Source organism: Opisthocomus hoazin, chromosome 3, assembly GCF_030867145.1.
Source record: "Opisthocomus hoazin isolate bOpiHoa1 chromosome 3, bOpiHoa1.hap1, whole genome shotgun sequence".
NCBI lineage: Eukaryota > Metazoa > Chordata > Aves > Opisthocomiformes > Opisthocomidae > Opisthocomus > Opisthocomus hoazin.
In genome coordinates this window covers 96,564,722-96,589,640 of record NC_134416.1, presented here as the reverse complement: position 1 = coordinate 96,589,640, position 24,919 = coordinate 96,564,722, and the positions used below count along the sequence as shown (strand labels likewise).

Here is a 24,919-nt window from a genome sequence, read left to right as displayed (position 1 = left end):
TTTGAGCTAAGGGCATCAAAGAACAAATCCTGTTCTGTGATCTTGAGAAATAGGTTTAATTAGGTTTTGTTTATCCAGCATTACAGATACTGAGGTGCACAACAAAAACACTACCAGCAGACATCACCCCATGAAATCCTATCCTTTCTTCTGCAACTGCCAGATGTTTCTGGGATACCCAGTATCACTGCTGGAAACTAACATAGTGCAGAATAAATCAAACTTTTGTTCAGTACGTATGATATTCTTTCTTTGCAGAGTTATTGCATACCTTAAACAGCCATTGTATTTAAAAAAATATTTGAAAAGAATGATTTTTGTGCTGTTGAAAACTTTGAAGTGCTTTTTTTCTTCTGTATCCATGTTTAACATCCAGCAGGAATTATGCATACGTGGGTAAAGTTTGACATTCTGCTAGCCAAACCCTGCCCAACAGGCAGGCAATCTGAGCCCCCCCAAAAGACATCAATCTTCCATACTCACTGGACCTTTTGAATTACAGGAGCTGACTTTACTGAGACTTTTCTCACCATGCTTTGTAACAGGGATTTTTGAAAAGACGTTCCTTCCAAGAAGCTCAAATTCTCCGTCAGCTGTATTCTTCATCATTCCCAGATTTATATCGCTTCAGTATTCAATCTCTGCAATGCAAGACTGAGATGTTGGAAGCCTTTGTGATTATGCAGAGCATTAATATCCTGCAGGGTCTTATCCCATCTAAGGTAGCATGGCTTTTTTATATTTACTTAACCTAATGAAGATAATTTTAAGTCATGTGGTTATGTAGAGAGAAGATTCTCTGATGACATGAAATATAAATGAAGATGTAGATTAGTAAGGAATACCTTCTTTTCCTTTAGAAAATAATAGCTGGCGTGTGCCCTTTTTCATGTTTGGATTTTGATGTTGAGCACTGACATGTAGCATGCATCAGACAACAGTTTCCCTTCAGGGTTTTTGGGTGGATTGTATCAGATTATAGACTAGAATTTAAACAGAGCAAATGCTGTAAAGAGTGAATAAAAGTGATATTTATAGAGTGCTTTTCTGTGTTTTGTGTTCTATTTGATATTGATTCAGTCTGTTCATTGATGAAGACATCAGTAAATCTGAATATGACTGAAGGCTTTTAACCAGATGCTACTAATGATTATCAAGTAGAATTTTCAGGCTATTGAAAATAAAAACTAACTCAATCCTTCAGGAGCAAGGAGGGGAATTGACTCCAAAATACTTGGAAAGGCTGTACATCTTCTCTCTTATGTGGAGTGTAGGAGCGTTACTAGAACTGGAAGACAGATGCAGAATGGAGCACTGGCTTCGAAACCATGCAACAATAAAACTTGATCTTCCCTGTATCCCAGAAGGCAGTGAAGATACTGTGTTCGATTATTATGTGGCATCTGACGGTTAGTAATGCAGCTGGGTGGTAAGGGTAAAACTTAAAAGTAATTTATAAATTGTGCTTCTTTTGGAGAATTAATTCAGAAATTTTTTGTAGATTATCTTCTTTTGTGTTCCTTAGCAAGTTTTGTTTTACAGCTATGCTTTACTGGTGATGTTGTATAAAGCTTTTTCCCTGTTTCCTGTGGGAAATCAGTATGTGGATGTATTGCTACAGAAAGCTTTGTGGACTTTGTGCTGATGAATTTTCAAATGAACAAAGATAGGCAAGCCTTGTCCTTGTCATAATTTATGTAGGAAAGAGGAGTAAGCCTCTTAAATCCAACTTGAGAGATTCTATGATTATGTGATTCTGTAATTTTGGTTCAAATTTACAGAGCGGGATGACTGTATGTGAGACAAAGGCACTTACAGATGAGTCAATGGAAAATAAAAAAAGTGATGATGCCCTGTATTTCTAAAATATTAAGTTAATTTCTTTCTTATGAGGTAAATGGATGCACTGGAATACACGCGTGGAAGAGTATGTATATCCCAGTAGCAGCACTCCAAAGTATGGCTCCATTCTTGTGCCTAATGTTGACAATGTGAGAATGGATTTCCTTATTGACACCATTGCGAAACAGGGCAAGGTACTTCTTCTATGTTTCACATCTAAATAGTGCTAACAGTACACATGATAAAGTTTTTGGATTGGAAGTGAAATATTATATTATTAAAAAGGAAGAACTTCATATTTTTAAATATAAAATGGTGATTCCAGGAGCTACATTCATATGAATATGCTTGAAGTCTTGAATACTCACTGCTTGCAGACTTTCTTGTTTTCCCCTCACGCATCCTTTCTGTAGTGGAAATAACTATAATTACAGCTGAGATCAGGTCAGAAGCAATTTTTTCATGTAGCTTTTGGAGATTGTGCATCACACAGGGCAGCAGAGTGCCAGGCTCTGCTGATATGAACTCTACTCATGTAGGGCAGTTACAGAGTTTATATACCTTGATGTTATGCAACCCATTCTTCATCAAAACTGTGTCAGATAAGCTGGAAGTGGTAAATGAAAACAGCAGTTGAAATCTTTCGGATACTGTGGCTCTAGACAGTACATCGTTTTTCAAAAAATCAACCCCTTTTGTGAATAATCCATTCCTTTTGTAGTTAAATCATGCTGACTGACATTACCATTAAGGGCAAATATTTTTAACATGCGAGGCCTGCAAAAGTCTGAGACATTAACTATTTTGTGTCTACACGTCTCATTTTGAGATTTCACTTTAGATAACTGTTCCAGTTTCATTTCAGTTTACAAGCTAAATGGGATTGCTGAGGCTTTGCCAAGACACTCAGACACTTGTGTTTTGTCTTATTTCAATGTTGTCTTTGTCTAGGCTGTCCTACTAATTGGTGAGCAAGGAACTGCAAAGACTGTTATCATCAAAGGTTTTATGTCAAAATATAACCCTGAAAGCCACATGGCTAAGAGTTTGAATTTTTCATCTGCAACTACGCCATTAATTTTCCAGGTATAGTAGTCATTCACTTTCTAATACAACGTGACTGGATTCAGAGGTTGTTCTGAGAATTTGCCAGAAGGATGCTTCTGAAAGTGGTTTATCTAACTGAAAATGAGCTCAGAAAAAAAATCACCTGCTCAAAAGGACTAAGTATCCTAACATACGATTTAAAGAATTCTGTAAAAACTATGCTCCCTTCAACTTCTTTGGTAGTTATTGGGCTGTTCTTGGATTATTACACCGCATGCATATTATTTGCTTCATCACATTTAATGTTTTTATGTCAAATGTATCAGTTCTCACTAATTGGGTAGAGCTGTCAGTGACTTCCCTCAGATTTCAGTAAAAGCCACGAGTAAAATAAGTGCTACCCTCAACAATCTGTCATGAAAAGTGTGCTGTCTGCAATTTAAATTTCAGCAAATTAAATTGCTCATTAAAGAAGTAACACAGGCAGTGCAGCTGCTCTAAATAGAACTATGCATACTTAAATCCTGAACTGTACTGCCTGTCCAAATTTCTACTGAGCTACTTTAAATTATTTCAAGTTTCTTTAACCTACTGACAATATATATGGGAAATATATTTAATGAGGTTTGGTATGCCAAGTTGAAACACTGTGCTGTAATCAGAAGTGCTGTCTATAAGCTCTATGCATCATCTATTGTCTGGTTCTATAGCATAGTAGAAACTATTAACACATTTAATATGCAAGTATGCATTTTTGGTCTTTTTTTTCCTTGTATTGACTGGGCTATAGAAAAAAAAAGTAGTGTTGATGCATATGTTCTTATAAAATAGATGTCCAGTTTATTGATGATAGATGATAGCCTGTTGATGATCAAGACATCTGAAATAGATGTGCAAGTCTGACAATCAACTCTCTGATAACAACCTAGAACAAAGCATTTTCTGTTACAACACATGTGCTTTTAACTTACTCTTTCTAAAATCTTGGTCTAACTGATGCCACTTGTGTAAGAGGGCTTTCCAGGCTACTGTACAGGAGCCTAGGCACAATGTAAGAATGCAGATATTTAGATTTGCCTTAAAAAAAAAGGCTATGCATGGTTAAGTGAGCTTTCATTTGGTATAGAATAAATAAAAATTGACCTTTAAGAAGAATGGAGCAATGGAAAAATGATAAGAAGACAAGTAATGGTAAGTCTACTCTCAAGCGAAGTTATTTCATCAAGTCTATGTATCTGAGTTTAATTATCACTGTATGCGTTTATGAAGTACATTGATGTCTGCTGGAAAGGTCTTCAAGAATCACATCTTTCAGATCTGACAGATTATAAGTTGAATCTTTATTGCTAGTAACTATCAATTTTCCTGATAAATGAATAAAATGAAATAAATATTTGAAATTGCTTTAAATTTATGAAACTGGTAGGCATGGTTGTATACACTAGACATTTGTTGTATCTGATACCAACCTAACACTGTATAACATGAGATTTTAGATGTTCTAGTTGAACTAGTGCAATTACCTTGAACAGATATGTTGTCTAAACCTTCCTTAGCAAAATTCTGTGTAACAAACCCATTAATATGTTTAAATGATTGAATCATGTATGAAAGGAAGGGCTCTTTCTAATTATGCTAAAAATTGCTTTTTAACAGCGTACAATAGAAAGTTATGTGGAGAAGCGCATGGGTACAACTTACGGTCCGCCTGCAGGCAAAAAGATGACGGTCTTCATTGATGATGTGAATATGCCCCTAATAAATGAATGGGGAGATCAGGTTTGTTTCTTTTCTTGCTATACTGTCAAACTGGCTTCTCTTCTCAGTCAGGCAGTAGGGTAAATTTGATATGCAATCCTTAATTTTTAAACAGTCTTTTTGAAGAACCTATCTAGCTTTATGGTCATGAATTAGTTGAAAATAAATATAATGACTACAAAAATCAGTTCAAGTACTCCTTAAAACATGCTTGTATAATTTGGGCAATGTTTTTTATCAACATTCATTTTTTAATTAAAGAAATTAAAAATTAGACAAAAACCTTTGGCACACAAACTGTGATAGAAGACTGGCTGTGTGGATAATTAAAATACTGTGAATGCTGAGAGGTAAGAAGTGACTTCTCTGCTTTGGAAGAAGTGGAGGTAATCATTATGTACATTGGCAGGATTGTTCTGAAGTATATTGCTTTGGAAACGAATGTTAGTGTTTCTAGAGAAGTATAGTTGTATAAGTACTGCCTGTGGGATGTTTTCAGCTGGTCAAACAGAAAAGCAAGGGGTCCATTTATGGCTAAGGAAAGGAATCTTCCATGTTGGCAGCTTGAAAAACCATGTTTGTGATTGCTACACGTGAAAATTTCATCAAAATATTTGGGAGCAAATGCAACGTGAGGATGCATCATTCTGTGCTTGATTAGAACAAACTAGTAATTTTGTGTTAAATGAGAGAAGTATTTCCAATACAACTGCCTTGGAAATCATGCAGCATTCAAGTGAGAACGAACTGAAGTATGAAGGATTAATTCTAAGCTAGGGATTGCCCTCTGCTCCCAGGATTTTTGTCCATAGATATTACCAATGAAAAGGACAATCTAAATATGCTTACTTCTATCAATGCATTTTTCTCCTGAAGCAAATAAGCAGGGGTTTGGGGAGAAAATAAGGGTATGCTATTTGTTAGGTTCTTCAAGCACATAAGTATGTTTTGTATGTCATTTAGTTGTGTGTATAATATTCTGCTATATAATACCTGGTTATTTTACAGGTCACCAATGAGATAGTTAGGCAGCTGATGGAACAGAATGGACTGTATAACCTGGAAAAGCCTGGTGAATTTACCAACATTGTGGACATTCAGTTTTTGGCTGCCATGATCCATCCTGGGGGAGGTCGCAATGACATTCCACAGAGGCTCAAGAGACAATTTTCTGTCTTCAACTGTACTTTGCCTTCTAATTCTTCCATTGACAAAATTTTTGGTAAGGGGAAATTAGCTTTGTATCCATCCTATTTTTGAAAATGGTAGTTGTTTTTTCTTAATCCCTCTATTTATAAACAGTATGATTAAAACTGAGGTTTAATCCCCCTCCGATTTTCTTACCAGAATGTTTTCCTTCGGTAATCACCCCTCATCTGCAACTTCATCAGTCTGTAAGTTTTTCAGGTCCAGTCACATCTCTGAATCTATTGGTATGCTAAGTGTTAGGAAGAATGGCATGAAGACCATTCCTAGTTCTGGTGACAATGCTGGAGAGTTGCTGAAGTGCTACTGATGCAAAGAATGAGTGACTAATGACTTGACTTTCACGAAGGACAGGAACATATTGGTCTCAGAAGAGATTAGCTATTCAAAGCTGTGGAAGCCATTTTGGTAGACAAAAGGATATTTCTAATGGACAGCTAATGAAGAGCTAAATACCCAGTGAGCTGGTGGCAGAATTGTATTAAGACCAGGTGAATCAAGATTTGAATAAAGACTGGAAAGCCATTTCAACAAATTAGAATGGGTTTGGGGGATTAAAAAGAGAAAAAGAAAACTTAAGAACATCATAGCTCTTGGTGTTGCACTAGTATGTCTTAAAAAAATCTTTCATCTGGCATTTTTTTTTCACAGGTGTAATTGGAGAAGGGCACTATTGTAGTGAGCGGGGATTTTCAGAAGATATAAAGAAAACTGTAGCCAAATTGGTTCCACTGACACGCAGGCTGTGGCAGGTCACAAAGCTAAAAATGTTGCCCACGCCAGCCAAGTTCCATTATGTTTTCAACCTTCGAGACCTCTCAAGGATTTGGCAAGGAATGCTGAACGCTACATCGGAAGTGATTAACGAACCAAAGTTAAGTGCAGTACATCAATGGCTTTGTTATAACTAGTGTGTAATTAGTGTAGCAAAGAGGACGAAGAGTCTAACTTCTTGGCATTTGAGCTTTCTTTAGAAAAATATAATTTCTGATTAAAAAAATTTTTCAACGTTTTTTTGAGGCAAAGAAGTTTTAGTCCAGCTTTTACAGAGCCAACTGAAATAACAACTTTGAGAACTGTAACAAAAACGCTTTTTTTGGCAGAAGATTGACTTCTACCTGCTTGTTCTATTACTGACAAATGCTAGTTTGCTTGAAAGAACCGAGCAAAGAGAATTATGAGATGCAATGAACTTATTTTAACCAAATGAAAATGCACATATATTAAAAAAATAGACAGTTCCCCTCCCTCCACTAGTGTCTTGAGGCTTTCAGTCACTTCCTACTATCTGCCTAACAACTGATATCTGGCTTACAACTTAATAAGTAGTAGTGGTAAGGAGTCATAGTGATATTTTTTTTACCATAATCCACCTTTCTTCCAGAAAAGCTCAATACTTTATGCATCATTTCTCTTTTAATTACTTTAAGGAAAAGTAATTTAGTGTTTTGAGCACTGAATCATCAAGTGCTGGGAAAGCAATGTTTAAGGTAATAATGGAAAATTTGTTATGCATTTGGATTACATAATCACTTCATGTGTAATATACTTCCCTGCTTGTTGAATAAGCTCCTGAATTCTACTGCATCTAAAATTTAAATTTTAGATTTCTTTTAAATTTCTGAAGCTAAAAGTATACAGCACTAAGGTGATTATATGTATATATATTCTCAAATGCTGTCTTTTGAAGTATAAAAAACAATTGCTCAAAATCTGATTGTATAAATTTACCTAGTAGTTCTGAGACTTGACATAGTGTGTGTCATTTGTACAGAGTACTGTAGGCTCAAATAAGAGGTCTTCAGGGAGTACTTTATTTATTTCTTTATTTTTAATTATTTCTACTACTGGGTGGTAATATTGTAGGATTAAAACTAGTGCTGCTAGGATTAAGAACCTGGCAGGTTTTCCTTCTCTGTCCTATGACCAAACCAAAGGACTTTAAAGTTATATTGAATTTGGAGAAGGAATAATATAAACATTTACACTTTTATTTTTTTTCTCCTCTAACTGCTTTGGATATAGTATTAGGAGTGACACCTGTCTTTGGCATGGAATTATTCATGCCATGATGCTATTATTTCCACCCACATTCTACTTAATGAACAGTTAAAAAAAGTGGTTTATCAGTGCATAATCATGTTAACAGTTATGGATATGATTTTAGGGCTAGGGAAATAAAATCTTAATTTGGTAAACACGGTCCGGTTTGGAGTGACAGATTAAGGCTTCTTGCACAGTTAACAGAATGTAATCTTAAAATGCTGTTGGGCAGAATGAGAAGCTCAAGATATCTCTCCTGAATAAACCTCAAAATACTACTGTTTCTAGTGTTAATGTGATTTTAAAATAGATAAATAAAAGCATGGCTTTTAAATTGACATAGCTGTGTTGCAAGCCTAATTTGACTGAAATGCCTTTTTTTTTTTTGTATAGATACTGATAAAACTGTGGAAGCATGAATGCAAGCGTGTTATTGCTGATCGTTTCACAGCCTCGGAGGATGTAAACTGGTTTGACGCAGCAGTGGCAAAACTCATTGAAGAGGAATTTGAAGAAACAAAAGCTTTGCTGGATCCTGAATTTAGTGCATTCTTTGTTGACTTCTTAAGGGATGCACCTGAAAAAACTGGTAATTATGGACTCTGATAACCATACAGATGACAAGTGTAGGGAAGGGGATATGATAAAATAGATGCTAATAGAAATATGTCTTAAAAATGCATAGTAAGTTTATGCACCAGGGGTAGCTGTTCTGTCCAGAGACTTTGAAGGAAGTCTGTGTTACCAGCTGTGTCACATCTTTATATTCATGGGATTTTTAAGTCCGTATTTATATCCAGGGTATGTGTATTTGTATTCACGGGATTTTTAAGTCTGTATTCATATCCAGGTTATCTGTTGAGGAGAGCCTTGCTTCCATTTCCATTGATGTGGCAGATAAACAAAACTGTCAAATAGTGAGCATGAGTTTATATTATGCTAAAATGATGAAAGAAGTGTGGTATGAATGACTTGAAGTGGTACAGTTGCAGTACTAGATAAAAGGAGCACTCTAGCTACCATCTGCTAGAAACCTGGAAAAGAATACTTCCTCTGGCCTAATCCATTATTTCCTTGGAAATACCCGGTACATGATTTTGTAACAAATGAATATTATTTCAAAATCATCTGAATGCTAGTAAAACCTCTTGAATTATCCATGTGGCTTATAATAATGTCTTCATGTCTTTTAAATAAAAACACTGTGTCACTGACCTTGCTAAATGACCTGGGAATATTTGTTAGTCAATGCAAAAGAACAGAAAATAGTTGCCTGGGTTTTGGAGAAAGTCATTGTTTAAGCCATTGGATGATTCAATTATCTGTGTTCATGTCACTGTAATGACGGATAGTGGAGGCAATGAAATGTTGGCATGAGTGGTCAAATGCCATTTAAATCTCTTCTTGGATAAATGAAGTAGTCAGAAGGCAGTGACAAAAGGAGAGTAAAGTATAGGAAATGTTTGATTGGAAGTAATCAAATAGAAGTAGAAAAGCCAACTGGTGTGAGAAAGTAGTCAAATACATCTTTAAATAACTTGCTAAACTGCAACAATGTAGAAAGGACTGAAATATAAGTCAGAATACATACTGAGAGAGTGAAGAGTGACTTTTAATGTGAAAATTTGAATCCACACTGGACAACTTTATGCTGAACTGAAAAATAAATGCAGAAAGAAGCGTGTATTTCTCAAAATAATTGGCTTCCTGGTCACAGTTTAAACATACCTGCCATGTAGTGTGCCTTTTAGCATGAAACTTTGTCTAAATACAAAGTAGGAGGCCCTCATTTAGAAAGCGTGGGTTTTGTCCTCAATATGTTTATCAGAGCTTTGAGAACCCTTTCCTGTTTTGGCTTTAAGTGAAAATAATGGGGTGATTTTGTTTTAATTGTCCCTTTAATGGAATTTAGCCTTGCCCATTGTGGTGGATATGTAGAGAACAGGAACTGGATTTCTGGGCTCTCAAATATATAAAAAAATAAGTCAGACATCAGTTTCAAATAACTGTATGCTCAGATTAGTGATTCCCTGGATCTCTGGGTTGTACAGATAGAACGTATTTGTGCCTAAGAAAAATACACAAAGACTTGAGATGAAGTAGCTCCAACATCGATTTTTATATCTTAGCTTCACAGAATTTGTTAGTGGTGCTAGTGTTCTCAAGACCCTTAAACTGTTCAAAGGTGGTTTTTATCAGCTAGTTTTGATATTGCTATTTAGTACTTGTGATTTCAAATGTTGAGACTAGAGAAGAGTTTAAAATAATATATTACGCTGGCAGCCTCTGTAAATAATGTACGTCTGGCCTTTTTTAGGTTTAGTACTTTATCATGCTGTGTTTTGACGTTAAGAAAAAACCTGCATGAACAGGATTAAGCTGACGTAATTATCTTAAATGGTTTGATACTCTAAAAACATCACTACAGTTTAACTATTTGCTGTAATCCTTATTAGTTTCTTATCAGTGGCTGAGTTGTTTAAATGCCCCATTCAACTTCTAAGAAACTTATTTCCACCAGAAATACTCCTTTTGCTTAACCAGTGTTTTTGCACGTTAAAAGAAGTTAACTCAGCAAGTTCCCAGATAACACAAAGTGGGAGGAGTGGTCGATATGCCAGAGGGTTGTGCTGCCATCTAGAGGGACCTTGACAAAAACCTCATAAGGTTCAACAAAGGGAAGTGCAAAGTCCTGCACCTGGGGAAGAAAAGTCCTGTGCACCATTACACACTGGGAGCCACCCATCTGGACAGCAGCTTTGCAGAAAAGGAGCCAGGGTTGCTCGTGGACTGCAAGTTGAAACTAAGCCAGCAATGTGCCCTTGTGAGAAAGAGAGGCTAGTAGCATCCTGGGCTGCATTAGAAGGAGTATTGCCAGCAGGTCGAGGGAGGTGATCCTGACCTTTTATTCAGCACTGGTGAGGCCGCACCTGGAGTGCAGTGTCCAGGACTGGGCTCCCCAGTACAAGAAAGACATGGACGTACTGGGGAGAGTCCAACAAAGGGCTACAAAGATGACTGAAGGACTCTTCTGTGAGGAAAGGCTGAGACCTGGGTCAGTTCAGCCTGGAGAAGAGAAGGCTCAGGGATGGAAGGGGTTGAGCACACCCGTCACACACGGAGATCTCCTCAACATGTGTAAATACTTGAAGGGAGTGTGCAAAGAGGAGGGAGCTAGCCTCTTTTCGGTGATGCCCAGTGACAGGCCCAGAGGCAGTGGGCACAAACTGAAATGCAGGAGGTTCCCTCCGGACATCAGGAAACACTTTTTTACTGTGACGGTGACTGAGCATTGGCACAGGTTGCCCAGAGCAGTTGTGGAGTCTCCCTCCTTGGCAATTTTCATAAGCCATCTGGACACCGTCTTGGGGAACTGTCTCTAGGTGGCCCTTCTTGAGCAGGTGGATTGGATCAGATGACCTCCAGAGGTCCCTGCCAACCTCAACCTTCCTGTGATTTTATTTGCTGTGAGTAACAATTCTTATCAATGAAGGCAAGTCAACTTTAAGCATGATTAGCATTATAATTAATAGAAAGAGGAGACAACAGCACTATTTCCATTCCTTTAGGTGGAGCAGTGTTAACAATTCCTGGTGGCTTTTGGAACAGTTGGTGAAACAAATATATGCCTTTTCACAGTGAATATACTTTTTTTTTTTTGTTTTGGTAACTATTCATTTTTGTAGTAATTTTTTTTCTGTAATGTAATGATTTAATCAGCTTTGAGTGTTTTTCTTTCGCAAAGAAGATTATTTGCAATTTTTAACTGCAGTATTTATTTAACTTGATTCTCTGGTGCTACTTTTGCTTCTAGCATCTAAGTTAATTTCAGTTTTTTATCATTCAAGTTTCAGATGTAGATAAAGAAGACTCCTTAGTGTTTGCTGGCTTTGTCTTTGAGAACTAAGCAACTGAACTTACTGTTCCTTGTAGGCAGGGTATAGGCAACACTCTCATATGTACATCTCTTATGTAATATTATGTATAATAAACATGGTTCTGGGTGATCAAAGAGACTTCTGATTACCTTCACTTACTCATCCACACACTGAGCCTTTGTCAATCATTTAAACTGCTAAGGTTTTGTTACTTGCTTTTTGTTCTAGGTGAAAAATCAGAGGAAGTTCATTTAGGTATTCCCAAAATCTATGAACCAATTTGCTCCTTTCATCAGCTACGAAATCGTTTAAATATGTTTTTACAAACATACAATGAGAACATCCGTGGTACTGGAATGGACATGGTTTTCTTTGAGGATGCTATGATTCATCTGGTCAAGGTACAGTCTCACTGGATTGCCATTTGTTGTTGTTGTTGGCTTGCCTTCAATGCCTATGTGTGGAGGTATGCATGAATTGAGGTAAATGACTTCTAAACCTCAAGCAAGTAATTTATTGCTAGCAGATATTTTGTCTGTCACTGTGTGACTAGGCATTAAAGTTCAGTTTTTCTGAAAATACACCAGATAGAACTATTCTTTTATATCTGTCTTTTATGTCTGGTGGGATCATGGTCCTAACTATTCTAATTCTATTTCAATCTTCTTTCTTGTTATTTCTTCTGAGAGCCCTTGCTTTGTTTGGAATAAGTTACATGAAATTCGGGTTAGGACATAATTTGTTGCTTCTGAAGGAGTAGGCACAGCAGAGCAGGAATAAGTGTAGTCCAAACTTCCTTTGTAGCTCCACAGTATGCTCGCTTCTTTTAAAATTCCTTTTTAGATGGATTGGAGCTGACCATAATTTTTAGCACAGCACAGCAGGATAGGATTGTCCACACAGAATAGGCTTCATACAAAGGAGAAGCTTTTTTTTTTTTAAACTGAAAATCTGATTGTTTCTCAATTGCACAGTGAGGTTATCTGTATTTTGTATCATAAATTATAAAGAACTCAATATTGGATTGTACCATCCTAACAAATAATACAGCAAATATATAAAAAAAATTAATTATAGTTGACAAACACATTGCATCTGTAATTTTCAAAATTTTGGAGTGTATTCTTTTCATTTCACAGAATTGGTCCCTTTCTTTTAAGGTTTCCCCTGCAAAATGGATGATATTCTGCTACAGATTTCTTCAGGAAAATTGTTAAATCATCATCACACTCACTAACATGTTTCTGGTTTACCTCTAGTAAATAAATCTATATAAATTCAAGATCTAGAAACAAACAAACAAACTCCCCCCCCTCTTCATTGTTGTCAGGAATCTCTTCTTTGGGTAGCTAGATGGTAAACACCTGAAATGTTATCTTAACTTTCACTTCATAAAATGAATATATAGTGCTTCTCTGATCCTGTATTCTTGAAAGCAACATTTACAGCTGTGCAGGTCTGAAATTTATGCATTAGCTAGACGTGAGACAGTTTCGAAGAGAAAGATAGGTAAGTACAGTTAAGATAATGCCTAATCTGAGGTGATGTAGTATGACTTGAATGAGTTAAAGCTGATGAGTACCTTAAATGGAGAACAAAGCTTCCAGTTTACAGGTTATGTGCCTGTGCCTGGAAAAGATCTAGTAGCTATAATTGAAGTGATCGGCAATATTCCAAGGGTGGTATGCAAATCTATTTTACTGTCGCTGGTTGAGTACTAAGTATACAAGTCAACCTATGAAAAATAACAAGTATGTTGCACTTTATACGTAACGTGTATGGATTTAAAATGGCAGGAAATTGGTGTGACTATTTTTAAGAATTTGAAAAAAAGCATGTTAGATGAAAGGCAAGTAAACAGGTATCCCAGGCTGCTTATCGGTGTGGTGGAGTTCTAGGGGTACCAGAGGGATGTTCAAGACAGAACAGGAGCCAATACTCTGTGTCATTGCTTGTGCAGAAGAGACCAGCAGCTAACCAGCTGGTTGGTATTACCTTGCCTTTGAGAGACAAGTGGCTCCACGCTGTTCTGGAAATTAATGCAGGCTCTTCTGTGTGCTAGGAGTATCTGTCCTTGTGCAACTGATGGGGTGTGGAGTAAGTTTGTCTCCTGTGCTTAAAGGCATGTTTTCTCAGCATCAGGTAACATCTTCCACCTGTTTCCAGATTTCCTGGCATTGTATTTTGGCTGTGGATGGTGGGACAGGTGCTGTACGCAGTTCACAGTTAGTGCTGAAATTTTTTTTGCTCTGAAGTGCAAAGGGTCTGTTCGTTTACATTGCACTGTCCTGAATTGAAGGGAAGTGTGGAGTAGTGGGTAACTACTGCCTTTTGCTTTAAAAGGTAAATAATGACATGGGAAAGAAGGGGAAATCTACCTGGGTGATGTTCCACAGAATCACAGAATAGTAGGGGTTGGAAGGGACCTCGGTGGGTTATCTAGTCCAACCCTCCTGCCGAAACAGGGTCACCTACAGCTGGCTGCACAGGACCTTGTCCAGGTGGGTCTTGAATATCTCCAGAGAAGGAGACTCCACAACCTCCCTGGGCAGCCTGTTCCAGTGCTCCGTCACCCTCAGAGGGAAGAAGTTCTTCCTCACGTTCAGCTGGAACTTCCTGTGCTTCAGTTTGTGCCCATTGCCCCTTGTCCTGTCTCTGGGCACCACTGAAAAGAGCTTGGCCCCATCCTCCTGACACCCACCCTTCAGATATTTGTAAGTATATATTAGGTCCCCTCGCAGCCTTCTCTTCTTCAGGCTGAACAAGCCCAGCTCCCTCAGCCTCTTCTCGTAGGGGAGATGTTCCAGTCCCCTCACTATCCTTGTAGCCCTCCGCTGGACTCTCTCCAGTAGCTCTTCATCTTTCTTGAACTGGGGAGCCCAGAACTGGACAGAGTACTCCAGATGAGGCCTCACCAGGGCAGTGTAGAGGGGAAGGAGAACCTCCCTCGTCCTGCTGGCCACACTCTTCTTGATGCACCCCAGGATCCCATTTGCTTTCTTGGCAGCCAGGGCACACTGCTGGCTCATGGTTAACCTGTCGTCCACTAGGACACCCAGGTCCCTCTCCACAGAGCTGCTCTCCAGCAGGTCCACCCCAAGCCTATACTGATGCATGGGGTTGTTCCTCCCCAGGTGCAGGACCCTGCATTTGCCTTTGTTGAACCTCATCAAGTTCCTCTCTGCCCAACTTTCCAGCCTATCCAGGTCACGCTGAACGGCAGCACAGCCTTCTGGTGTATCTACTACTCCTCCCAGTTTCGTGTCATCAGCAAACTTGCTGAGGGTACATTCTAACTCTTCATCCAGGTCGTTGATGAAGTTAAGCAAGACTGGGCCCAGTACTGACCCCTGGGGGACACCACTTGTTACCAGCCTCCAATTAGACTCAGTGCCGCTGATGACAACCCTCTGAGTTCTGCCATTCAGCCAGTTCTCAATCCACCTCACTGACCACTCATCCAGCCCACACTTCCTGAGCTTCCCTAGGAGGATATCATGGGAGACTGTGTCGAAAGCCTTGCTGAAGTCGAGGTAGACAACATCCACGGCTCTCCCTTCGTGTACCCAGTCCGTCATGTCATCGTAGAAAGCTATCAGATTGGTCAGGCATGATTTCCCCTTGGTGAATCCATGCTGACTACTCCTGATAACCTTCTTTTCTTCCACTTGCTTGATGATGGCCTCCAGTATAAGCTGCTCCATCACCTTTCCCGGGATGGAGGTGAGGCTGACCGGCCTGTAGTTCCCTGGGTCCTCCTTCTTGCCCTTTTTGAAGATTGGAGTGACATTGGCCTTTCTCCAGTCCTCGGGCACCTCTCTTGTCCTCCAGGACCTCCCAAAGATGATGGAGAGTGGCTCAGCAATGAGATCCGCCAGCTCCCTCAGCACTCGTGGGTGCATTCCACTGCGGCCAAACATTCATACTGATATTGTGCGTTTTTATAATCAAGTAAACTAGAAGCTTCAGAAGTTTGATTATAAAGGCAATATTATTACCTGCTGCAGAGAATACTGGAGACTGTTAGTCCTGAATTTAACATGCCTAGGACGACTTGTCTTTCTGGTCACAATGAAAGGGCCTGGAGAGAGAAGTTTTACTGAAGTTGTCCAGAGGGTATGGTATTGGGGAAATTATTGCTTCCTTCCCAATTTTAATAATCTGTCATGCTATGATAGAATTTCACTAACAAATCACCGTTGAGATTTACGTGTGCTTTGCGGAAGTGTGAGGTGCAATTCTACTGATAATTGAAGAGAAGGCTTTGGGGAGACCTTATCTGAAGGCGGCCTACAAGAAGGCCAGAGAGGGACTTTTTACAAGGGCGTGTAGTGATAGGACAAGGGGTAATGACTTCAAGCTGAAAGAGAGTAGATTTAGATTGGACAGAAGGAAGAAATTCTGTACTATGAGGGTTGTGAGGCACAGGAACACTGGAACTCTCTGGAAGTGTTCAAGGCCAGGTTGGATGGGGTTTGAGCAACCTGGCCTAGAGGAAGGTGTCCTTGCCCATGGCAGGGGGGTTGGAACTAGATGATCTTCAAAGTCCCTTCCAACGCAAACCATTCTATGATTCTGTGGAATCAAGTAGTTGCTGTACTTTTGGAAAGTTTACAGAAATTATTGCGAAGTGCAAATGTCCATAGAATATACTAATAGTAACATAGAATCCTTTATTTAAACCTTACTTTTTTTTTTTTTTGTTCTGCATTTCTAATAACGACTTTATTACTGCAGTAGCATAGGATTTTTGGGTGTGTAACTTTTACACATTGTAGGAATAAATGACTGTGATCTTATACAGATTTCTCGGGTGATTCGCACTCCTCATGGAAATGCTCTTTTAGCTGGAGTTGGGGGCTCAGGAAAGCAGAGCTTGACAAGACTGGCATCTTTCATAGCTGGCTATGATACCTTCCAGATAATGTTAACAAGGTGAGCATTAATTAGAATTTAAAGAAGTGTGTACTTTGTGCTTGAATTTATCCTATAAATGTTCCCAGTCTCTGCAGTGGGAGAAAGAACAAGCTTAACATAGGTGAAGCACTGTTGCCTAGAGTGGAAAGACATGAAAATCCTTTGAGACTTACGAAAGTTGCTAGATTTTCTACAATAAGTCTAAGCTTTCACTGTCTTTGGAGTAGTAAACTGTTTTGTGTGTTTCACAGAATGAGAACGAATATTGGCGGTGTCAAGTTATCTTTACTCTGTGTCTTTACATAGTACACTAAACTGTACTGAAAGTATTTGTAGATGGTATCTACCCATTATGGCTTTATGAGTTTTTCTTGTAATAATTTAAATAATTCCTGTGTGAGGAGGTGGAATCCTCGTCCCTGCCCATAAGTTTAGTAGATCTTATGTATACTTCAGTATTTTGACAGTCTTTTCCAAGTGTATCTTGCCTTATTTTGTGTTGTTCAACCCAACGTGGTTTCTTCTGGAATAAGTCACAAAAGATGTAAAAAGTAAATTATAAATCGTTCTTTGAATATTTTAGAACGAGTGCCTCCCAAAGTGTCTGTAGGACAAATCAATGATCAGGAAATACTTTTGGCACTCAAATAAGATGTTGTTGTAGAGAAGCTAAATTATTTTAATTATTTCGCAGCTGTGTTGGCTGCAGAAGAAATTGTAGATTCTCTTGTGGGGGATCTCATCAGAGGATCTATCTGAAATAGGAATGACTTCAGGAGAGATTACAGTACAGTTGACAAAACAAGCAGTAACAAATTTCTAGATGTCATTCAGAAAGAACTATGAAACCAGTAGAGGATGAAATATTGAATTAAGAAGAAGGTGTGCAACTTCCCACTTAAAGTTGCCTTGGCACCTGAGGATCATAAGAAGACCTGTATAAAGCCCATGAAAAAAACGTCCGGAAAAGGTCTGGGGAGCCCTTACACCTGAAAGTTTATAAACCAAATATGTGCCCCAGAGGAACTAAAGAAGCTATCATGAACAACAGACTGAGTGAAGATTTGAATAAACATAATTTTAGGAAAGACTCATCAAAGATTCTGATAAAACACAATCCTGCCTTACGGACCCCATGGAGTTTTCCAAGTGGGTCAACCAGCAAGTGTAGAAGTTCAATCTGATTGATAAAATTGCACTCTGTGCTTTTCTAGCCTTAAGTGTTTATCTAAAAATCACCTAACAATTTGTGCCAGAATACCTCTGGGAAAAAATTTCAACCCTGCTTGGATAGAATCATTTGCCCTTTGTCCAAAATTTCCTGTTCTATGAGTTCTTAAAGATAATAATTATTGGTTTTTAAATGGTTTAATTTAATTCACCAAGGTAGATGATATTCATCTTTAACTCAGTGTCTATAACTTAAAGTATTTTTTTGATCTAATTTTTTTGTCTAATTTTGAGTAATTAAGAACTCTTAAGAGTAATTAAGTAACTTTTCCAATCATTATTTCCTTGGGCACCTGAAACAAAAGGGCACAGAATATTTGTCTTCCTTGTGTCCACTTCTAATTTTAGTGGTGTCTTTGCTTGTGAAGTGTCTCATTCATAAACACATGTATGGAACCTTATCTTCATGATTATGATATCTTTGCTGAAACACAAAAAAATATCTTCTTAATCATCAAGAAAAAAAAGTCATAAAACCAATGTATTTATTTCCTGAGCTCCTCCCTAGTAATGAGCAGCTATTGTACAATATCTGATTTTTTCAGGTCATACATGAGATCATTATGGTTACGTAAGAAACTCTCAATGAAGTGCATGCAACCACATCTGTTTTAATTCCCAGTGGGCATCTGAGAAACTTCAGCTTTTATTGTACTCCTTTATCCAGCCAGAGAGAGATCATTCCAGTGTAACCTTGTGTATTGGGTTTGCGTGGGAAGGTTTTGGTAACGGGGGGCTACAGGGGTGACTTCTGTGAGCAGCTGTGAGAAACTTCCTCTGTATCCAGTAGAGCTGGTGCCAGCCAGCCCCAAAACAGACCTGCTGCTGGCCAAGGCTGAGCCCATTAGCAGTGGTGGTAGTGCCTCTGTGGTAACATATTGAAGGAGAAATAATCTGGTGTGCAACAGCATTCGGAAGAGAGAAGTGAGAATATGTGAGAGAAATAACTACGCAGACACCAAAGTCAACCCACTACACCTTGTCTAATATTTTTTATGTTTTTTAATCTCTTAGTTTGCTGCTGCTCTCTTTCCTTTTTTTAAAAAATCTGAATGCCACCATTGGTGATGACTTTCACCAGAAGAGCCAACTAGTTTGAATTTTTCAATTAGTCAACAAAATCGAAAGTATCTTATGGCACCCAGCACATGACAAAATACTGTGAGACAATACCTGTCTGTCTTTTCACTTTTTCTAACAAAAGCAAAATAAATAGCGTGATAAGACTTCAGGTTTGGGGCTTTTTTGTTTTGTGTTTGGCTTTTTTTGGTGAGTTTGGGGTGTGGGGATGTGTGTGTGTTTTTTTTTTTATTTTTTTTTTTTTAATTATTTTCTGATTGGTGTGGGAGGTGAAAAAGACAGCAGGAAGAAGAAGAATGGATTAGATATTTAATGTGAGACTTTGACATGAGATATGACTTTGGCACTTTTTTGCCTTCAGTTAGAAGAGTTTGTTTCTCACTTAAATTTGGCTGTTCTTTTACTTTTAACCAGAAGTCCTTTTTAAAAGGAATGAATATGAGTACAACTGTCCTTTTTTGTAGATCGTACAACACTTTAAACTTGATGGAAGATCTGAAACTCTTGTACAGAACAGCAGGACTGCAAGGCAAAGGCATCTGTTTTCTTTTTACAGACAACGAGATCAAAGATGAGTCTTTCTTGGAATACCTGAACAATGTTTTATCATCAGGAGAGGTAAGAGGGCTTCTCATGATCATTTTTCTACATTTTAAATTTTAGAATTATGAAATAAAATAACAATTTATGTGAACATTCTTTTATATGTCAAGGGGCACACTTTGACAAACTAAAACTGAAGTGCTTTTTAACATTACAGTATTATAAAAAATGGAAACAATCCATTATACTAGGTTAAAGTGAGACAAAGCTATTTAAAACTGAGAATGAGTGTCATCATTCCATACAGAGAAATGGCCTAAGTCAGACCCTTTTACATGTGTTGACCAGCTGTCAGGGACATGAAAATAGCTTAAAAAAAAAAAAAAGAGATTTGGGGAACATCACTGAAGTTTAACAAAATTGTCTGTTAAATTAAATGTCTTATTAGTGTACAATTAGATTTTTTTATGTTAAATTGATGTCCAGAATGGATGGAATGACTTTCATGTATTTATTATTTCAGGAGTGTGTTTGAGAGTAATTTCTGCTAGTTATTAGAATATGAAGAGAAGAAAGCAAAGCCACTGTAGATGTATTCTTTGTTTTTCACATGGGAGAGTGGGTTTTCCTTTTACTGCAAGTTGAATTTCAATGTGTATAGTGGTATCAATTCAGTAAAAGTTCTGGTTTAAAGGGGTGGGGTGGGTCCTAATAACTTCAGTGTCTGAAATGTATGGGTCTTCATGAAATGCTATATATTAAGGGAACCTTATGCTATACACTCTATTTTGTGTCATCTCATAAAGCATGAAAAAAACTTCCTTTTTCTCAAAGGTATCAAACTTATTTGCACGTGATGAAGTTGATGAGATCATTAGTGACCTCATAACCACCTTCAAAAAAGAACATCCACGTAGACTTCCAACCAATGAGGTTCTGTATGACTACTTCATGAGCAGAGTCCGTCAGAACCTTCATGTGGTTCTTTGCTTTTCACCAGTAGGTGAAAAATTCCGAAACAGGGCCCTAAAGTTCCCTGCTCTCATTTCTGGATGCACTATAGATTGGTTCAGCCGATGGCCTAAGGATGCTCTAGTGGCAGGTAGGTGTAGGTTTTGTCTTTGCAGATATTTGATTCTCTGATCGATGGTTATGAAGTGATTTTAATTGCTTTGAATTTTGCCAGCGCACTGGTGGAAGAGGCTTACTTGGTTCTGAAATATGATACGGATGTTTCCTTCTTTAAAGCTTGCTGTATTAAACTGTTGAAATATTTCTAACAGAGGAAAAGCTTTGAACACAGTTTGAAGAAAAATCCCCCTGTGGAGCTGCAAGAATACCAGATCGTTGACTGTATTTTTTACTGAGAAGTATGGAATAATGTTAAGAATCTCATGGTACAGTGTAACGAAGACTGGGATTTCAGAAGCTGGATGAAAGCTGAAATAACACATACTGACATATTTTATATTGCCTTGTTTATAAGCGAAAATTTTTTCCTGAGTATTTACTTAGATTTATGTTTTTCTTTCCTAAGTATCTGACCATTTCCTGTCCTCATTTGATATGGACTGCACTGCTGATACAAAGAGGGAAATTGTGCAGTGTATGGGCTCATTCCAAGATGCAGTGGCAGAGAAGTGTTCTGATTACTTTCAAAGATACAGACGTTCTACACATGTGACTCCCAAATCCTACCTGTCTTTTATTCAGGGATATAAAACCACATACAAAGAAAAGCATGCTGAAGTGCAGACATTAGCGAACAGGTAAACTGCTCAGTTTACTACTGCTTTTCTGTCGTTTTCTTGCCCAGATAAGTGTATTCTGATACTCTTTGTTTCAGTGCATGTCTTGTGTCTTTGCCCAGCAGAAGGATTTTTTTTTTTAATAATTTCATAAAATTGTGTGAAGGTGTAACTTGATCAAATATTGTAGTTGCACTTGGAATAGAAGTTAAAGACTACGTATTTCTGGAGGGGGAAAAAAGGTAGTGATGTATGAAGAAGCAAGATGGTGGGGAAAAAGGTTAATATAAATTATTCCTGTGTATTTTTCATGAGTAAAAGAAAACATCTACATTTAATTTCATAATATATTCACAGTAGCATTTAATTTACAAGAGAACAACTTTTTCTTTCCTCGCTAAGTGGTTGTATCCTTCTGATATGAATGCGTAAGAAATGTTTGAACAGGTAAGAAATACCCTTGGCATTTTTTGTTTTGTGATCACATAGACTAATTTAGGCTGCTGAGATTTTTACTTGTAGATTATTAAAGGGGTCTTGATATATTCATTCTCCTTTTCAGATACTTTATTAAGCTAATGAAGTCTATTTGCAGGTTTATCTTCATGTCAGAAATATTCAAATAAAATGTAAAATTAGTCTTAGTATATCAGTTGGTATCACCTTTAAGAAAAACTGTTTTCTCAAGTTTGAAAGATTGGCACAAAGAGCTGGAAGCCTTTAAGAAAGGCTCAAGCTAGTTTATTTCACTTTGAAACATTCTTTGTCTTCAAAGCTAAATTGAGTTAGAAGTCTGTAGTTACGTTATGGGTGAAGACTTGTAAAACAGAGAGGTCTGGTCCTGTTTTCTACCTTCTGATGCCTTAGATGTGCCAGATGAATTAATGCATATCAATTTGTTTCACTTCATCTTAGTTGCATAGTCTGAATTGCTTTGGCAGGTGTTACTCTCTATCTGTTCTCCTGTACTTGTTTAGCTGTCCAAGTACTGCTTAGCCTTTGCAACAGCAGCCTCTGTAGAGGCCACTTCTCTGAAACTTCCCAAGTGAGGACTTACTTTTTGATAGACAAAAAGCACCGTTGAAGGGGCATTTTAATGCTGAATGAGATAAGTGTTATCTCAAAGTTATTTTGCTGTTACTCTCTTTTGATTGGTCTCGATTTCAATATTCTGATTTTATTAGCCTTTTCAATATCCTCTTCAAACAAGACATAGTGATTTGAGATATTTCTCATGATTTTACTGATCTGAAAATGCTTTCTGCTGTCATTAACTCAGTCCTTTGATTATCAGGTTGGAGCTCAACATGGACAGTGATGTATAGGAAGCCAACATAGAGGGTTTTTATGCAATGATAGAGGTATACTGTTTGAGTTAGAAGAGGGTAACAATTTAAGCCACAGACTCTCATAATCTAATTCTTCTTTGTTCGCTTTCTTGATTCTGAAGACATCAGACATCCTGTACAAGTTTTATTTTTGGCGTAGAACATCTTTTGCTAATGTTCGTTCTGATTGATGTGATTCATTCTATTGATGGAATAATTTGGAAAACAGAGTGTAAATTGCATGGGGAATTACGTGCTTCTTGTTTTGCTTTTTAACTCCAGAATGAATACTGGACTGGAAAAATTGAAAGAGGCCTCTGAGTCAGTGGCTGCTTTAAGCAGAGAGCTGGAGATAAAAGAAAAGGAACTTCAAATTGCCAATGAAAAAGCTGACATGGTATGTATAGCCTTCAAGGTGTATTGCTGTTTCATTTTTTTGCTCTTTTTATTTCTTTTATGCTGAAAAGATTAATCAAGTAAAAGGACTGGGAAAAAAGGGACCTTGGAAACGTACAACGGTGATGAAAGTCATCTTGTTTGAGTTTTCTGGCTCTGGAATTCAACATATAAAATTTTACAACAAAAATTAATACATTCTTCCAACTAGGTGTTTTTTTTTAATATTTGGCATGTGGTTTTTCTCATGTTCTAGGTATTGAAAGAAGTTACTGTGAAAGCACAGGCTGCTGAGAAGGTGAAGGGTGAAGTTCAGAAGGTGAAAGACAAAGCTCAAGCTATTGTAGACAGTATCTCGGTTGACAAAGCCATTGCTGAAGAGAAGTTGGAAGCCGCTAAGCCTGCTTTGAAAGAGGCAGAAGCAGCCTTACAGGTTAGTACTTGGACCATGTATAACATTATTTTACTGCTAAGAAGATGGGATTCTTTGAAAAAAATATAAGAGTGCAGGTGCATTGCATAACTCATCAGTTGACAGAAAATGTGTGCAAATAGATATATATTCTGAGGCTTTTTAGGTTGAGTTTTGTTTTTCTTTTTCACCTGAGTACCAAACCCAAAATAGGCAGTTTATCAGAAATAGGAAAGTTTTAACTTTCATTGGAAACTATAGTTGATATATAATGTGCTGTAGGTTGATATTAGACCAGTAACTGAACGTTGATGCTGTTGTAAAACAGCTTGTGTGGAATGAGAGAGAAATGCCTTCCATGTAAAAACATTTATAATTCCATCCAAATCTAAACCTCCTGTTTTATTTTAAGTTTTCACCAATGAATAGCATTTTGAATAAGTTTGCTGATCCACTCTTTTCTGCCCTTAAAAAATTTTCTTTTTTCTTCTGAGTTGTGACATTACCCAGATTTCTAGCATTCACCATGGGACTTCATGTCTTTCAACATACTCTTTTTATAAAGTTTTTTAATAGAGTGATAACACTATGCCCATATCTTTACAAAATGCATCATTAGTGATGAAAAAAGGTTATTTTTTGTTGATCTTGCATGGGGTTTTTTTATGTCTGTTCAGCTGACAGTATAAGAGAATGTCCCTCAAGGCATTTCTGTTGTGAGAAGCAGTAGTGGGATATGAAGTAAACCTATTACTAGAGACTAGCAGGGAGATGGCATCTTGAGAAATATGAAAGAATGAAGGAAAAACCTGAAGGGTAGAGAAGCCTCAAAGGCTGTTTTGTAGATTTAATGGAAGATTTTCCTTTCCACTTGAGAGGCTGCCAATAGCTGCGATGATTAAAAACTATTGTGACATTCCTTCAAGTCATAATCTAAAATATTTGGTATAAATACGTTTCCATGGATCTTCTGAAAGTATGACTTTACTTTGAAGGAGAGGTGCTTAACAATCTCTGACTGCCATGAATCTTGAAGGGCAAAGTGGAGAAGCCTAAATGAAGCCTGATGATGTGACAGCTGATAAGAGTGGAATAAGAGAGCAGGTCTGGATCGTAAGATCCTGATACATAGCTACAGGAGAAAGGTAAAAAAAAGAATAAAAGCCCAGAGGTGGGCAAGCATTCTGACAAGTGCACAAACAAACAGTGCTAACTGGTCAGTTCATGAGGCATGAAAAGCGTACCAGTGTCCTGTGTTCTGTCCTGTATCTTATTACATCTTACTTTCTGGTTTTGGCTAAAGTTACCAAACCGGAACAATACTGTTTTTCTTGAAATTTTGAGTTCTAATAAACAAAAATCTGATTTTAAGGATGTCCTGTAACTGACCCAGGTGGTCTGTGCATCCTTGGTGTAGACTACCTCAAGAGAGTGTATTTTCAGAACCCAAAAGGGTATTGATGGGCCTTGGGATGGAAAACCTACTGCTGC

General features: G+C 37.7%; 1 protein-coding gene across 1 annotated transcript in view; it reads left to right on the top strand.

Annotated features, from left to right (window-relative positions):
* DNAH5 (dynein axonemal heavy chain 5) overlaps window positions 1–24,919 on the top strand; it is a 158,205-nt gene that overhangs the window by 95,771 nt on the left and 37,515 nt on the right. Inside the window, exons 44-58 of the mRNA XM_075417108.1 lie at window positions 546–722; window positions 1,205–1,409; window positions 1,894–2,036; window positions 2,794–2,928; window positions 4,546–4,668; window positions 5,656–5,869; window positions 6,505–6,737; window positions 8,290–8,485; window positions 12,003–12,175; window positions 16,579–16,709; window positions 19,466–19,619; window positions 20,379–20,646; window positions 21,082–21,313; window positions 22,903–23,017; window positions 23,273–23,449. Coding sequence (XP_075273223.1) covers window positions 546–722; window positions 1,205–1,409; window positions 1,894–2,036; window positions 2,794–2,928; window positions 4,546–4,668; window positions 5,656–5,869; window positions 6,505–6,737; window positions 8,290–8,485; window positions 12,003–12,175; window positions 16,579–16,709; window positions 19,466–19,619; window positions 20,379–20,646; window positions 21,082–21,313; window positions 22,903–23,017; window positions 23,273–23,449 — 2,676 coding nt within the window. The remainder of the gene's footprint in view (window positions 1–545; window positions 723–1,204; window positions 1,410–1,893; window positions 2,037–2,793; window positions 2,929–4,545; window positions 4,669–5,655; window positions 5,870–6,504; window positions 6,738–8,289; window positions 8,486–12,002; window positions 12,176–16,578; window positions 16,710–19,465; window positions 19,620–20,378; window positions 20,647–21,081; window positions 21,314–22,902; window positions 23,018–23,272; window positions 23,450–24,919) is intronic.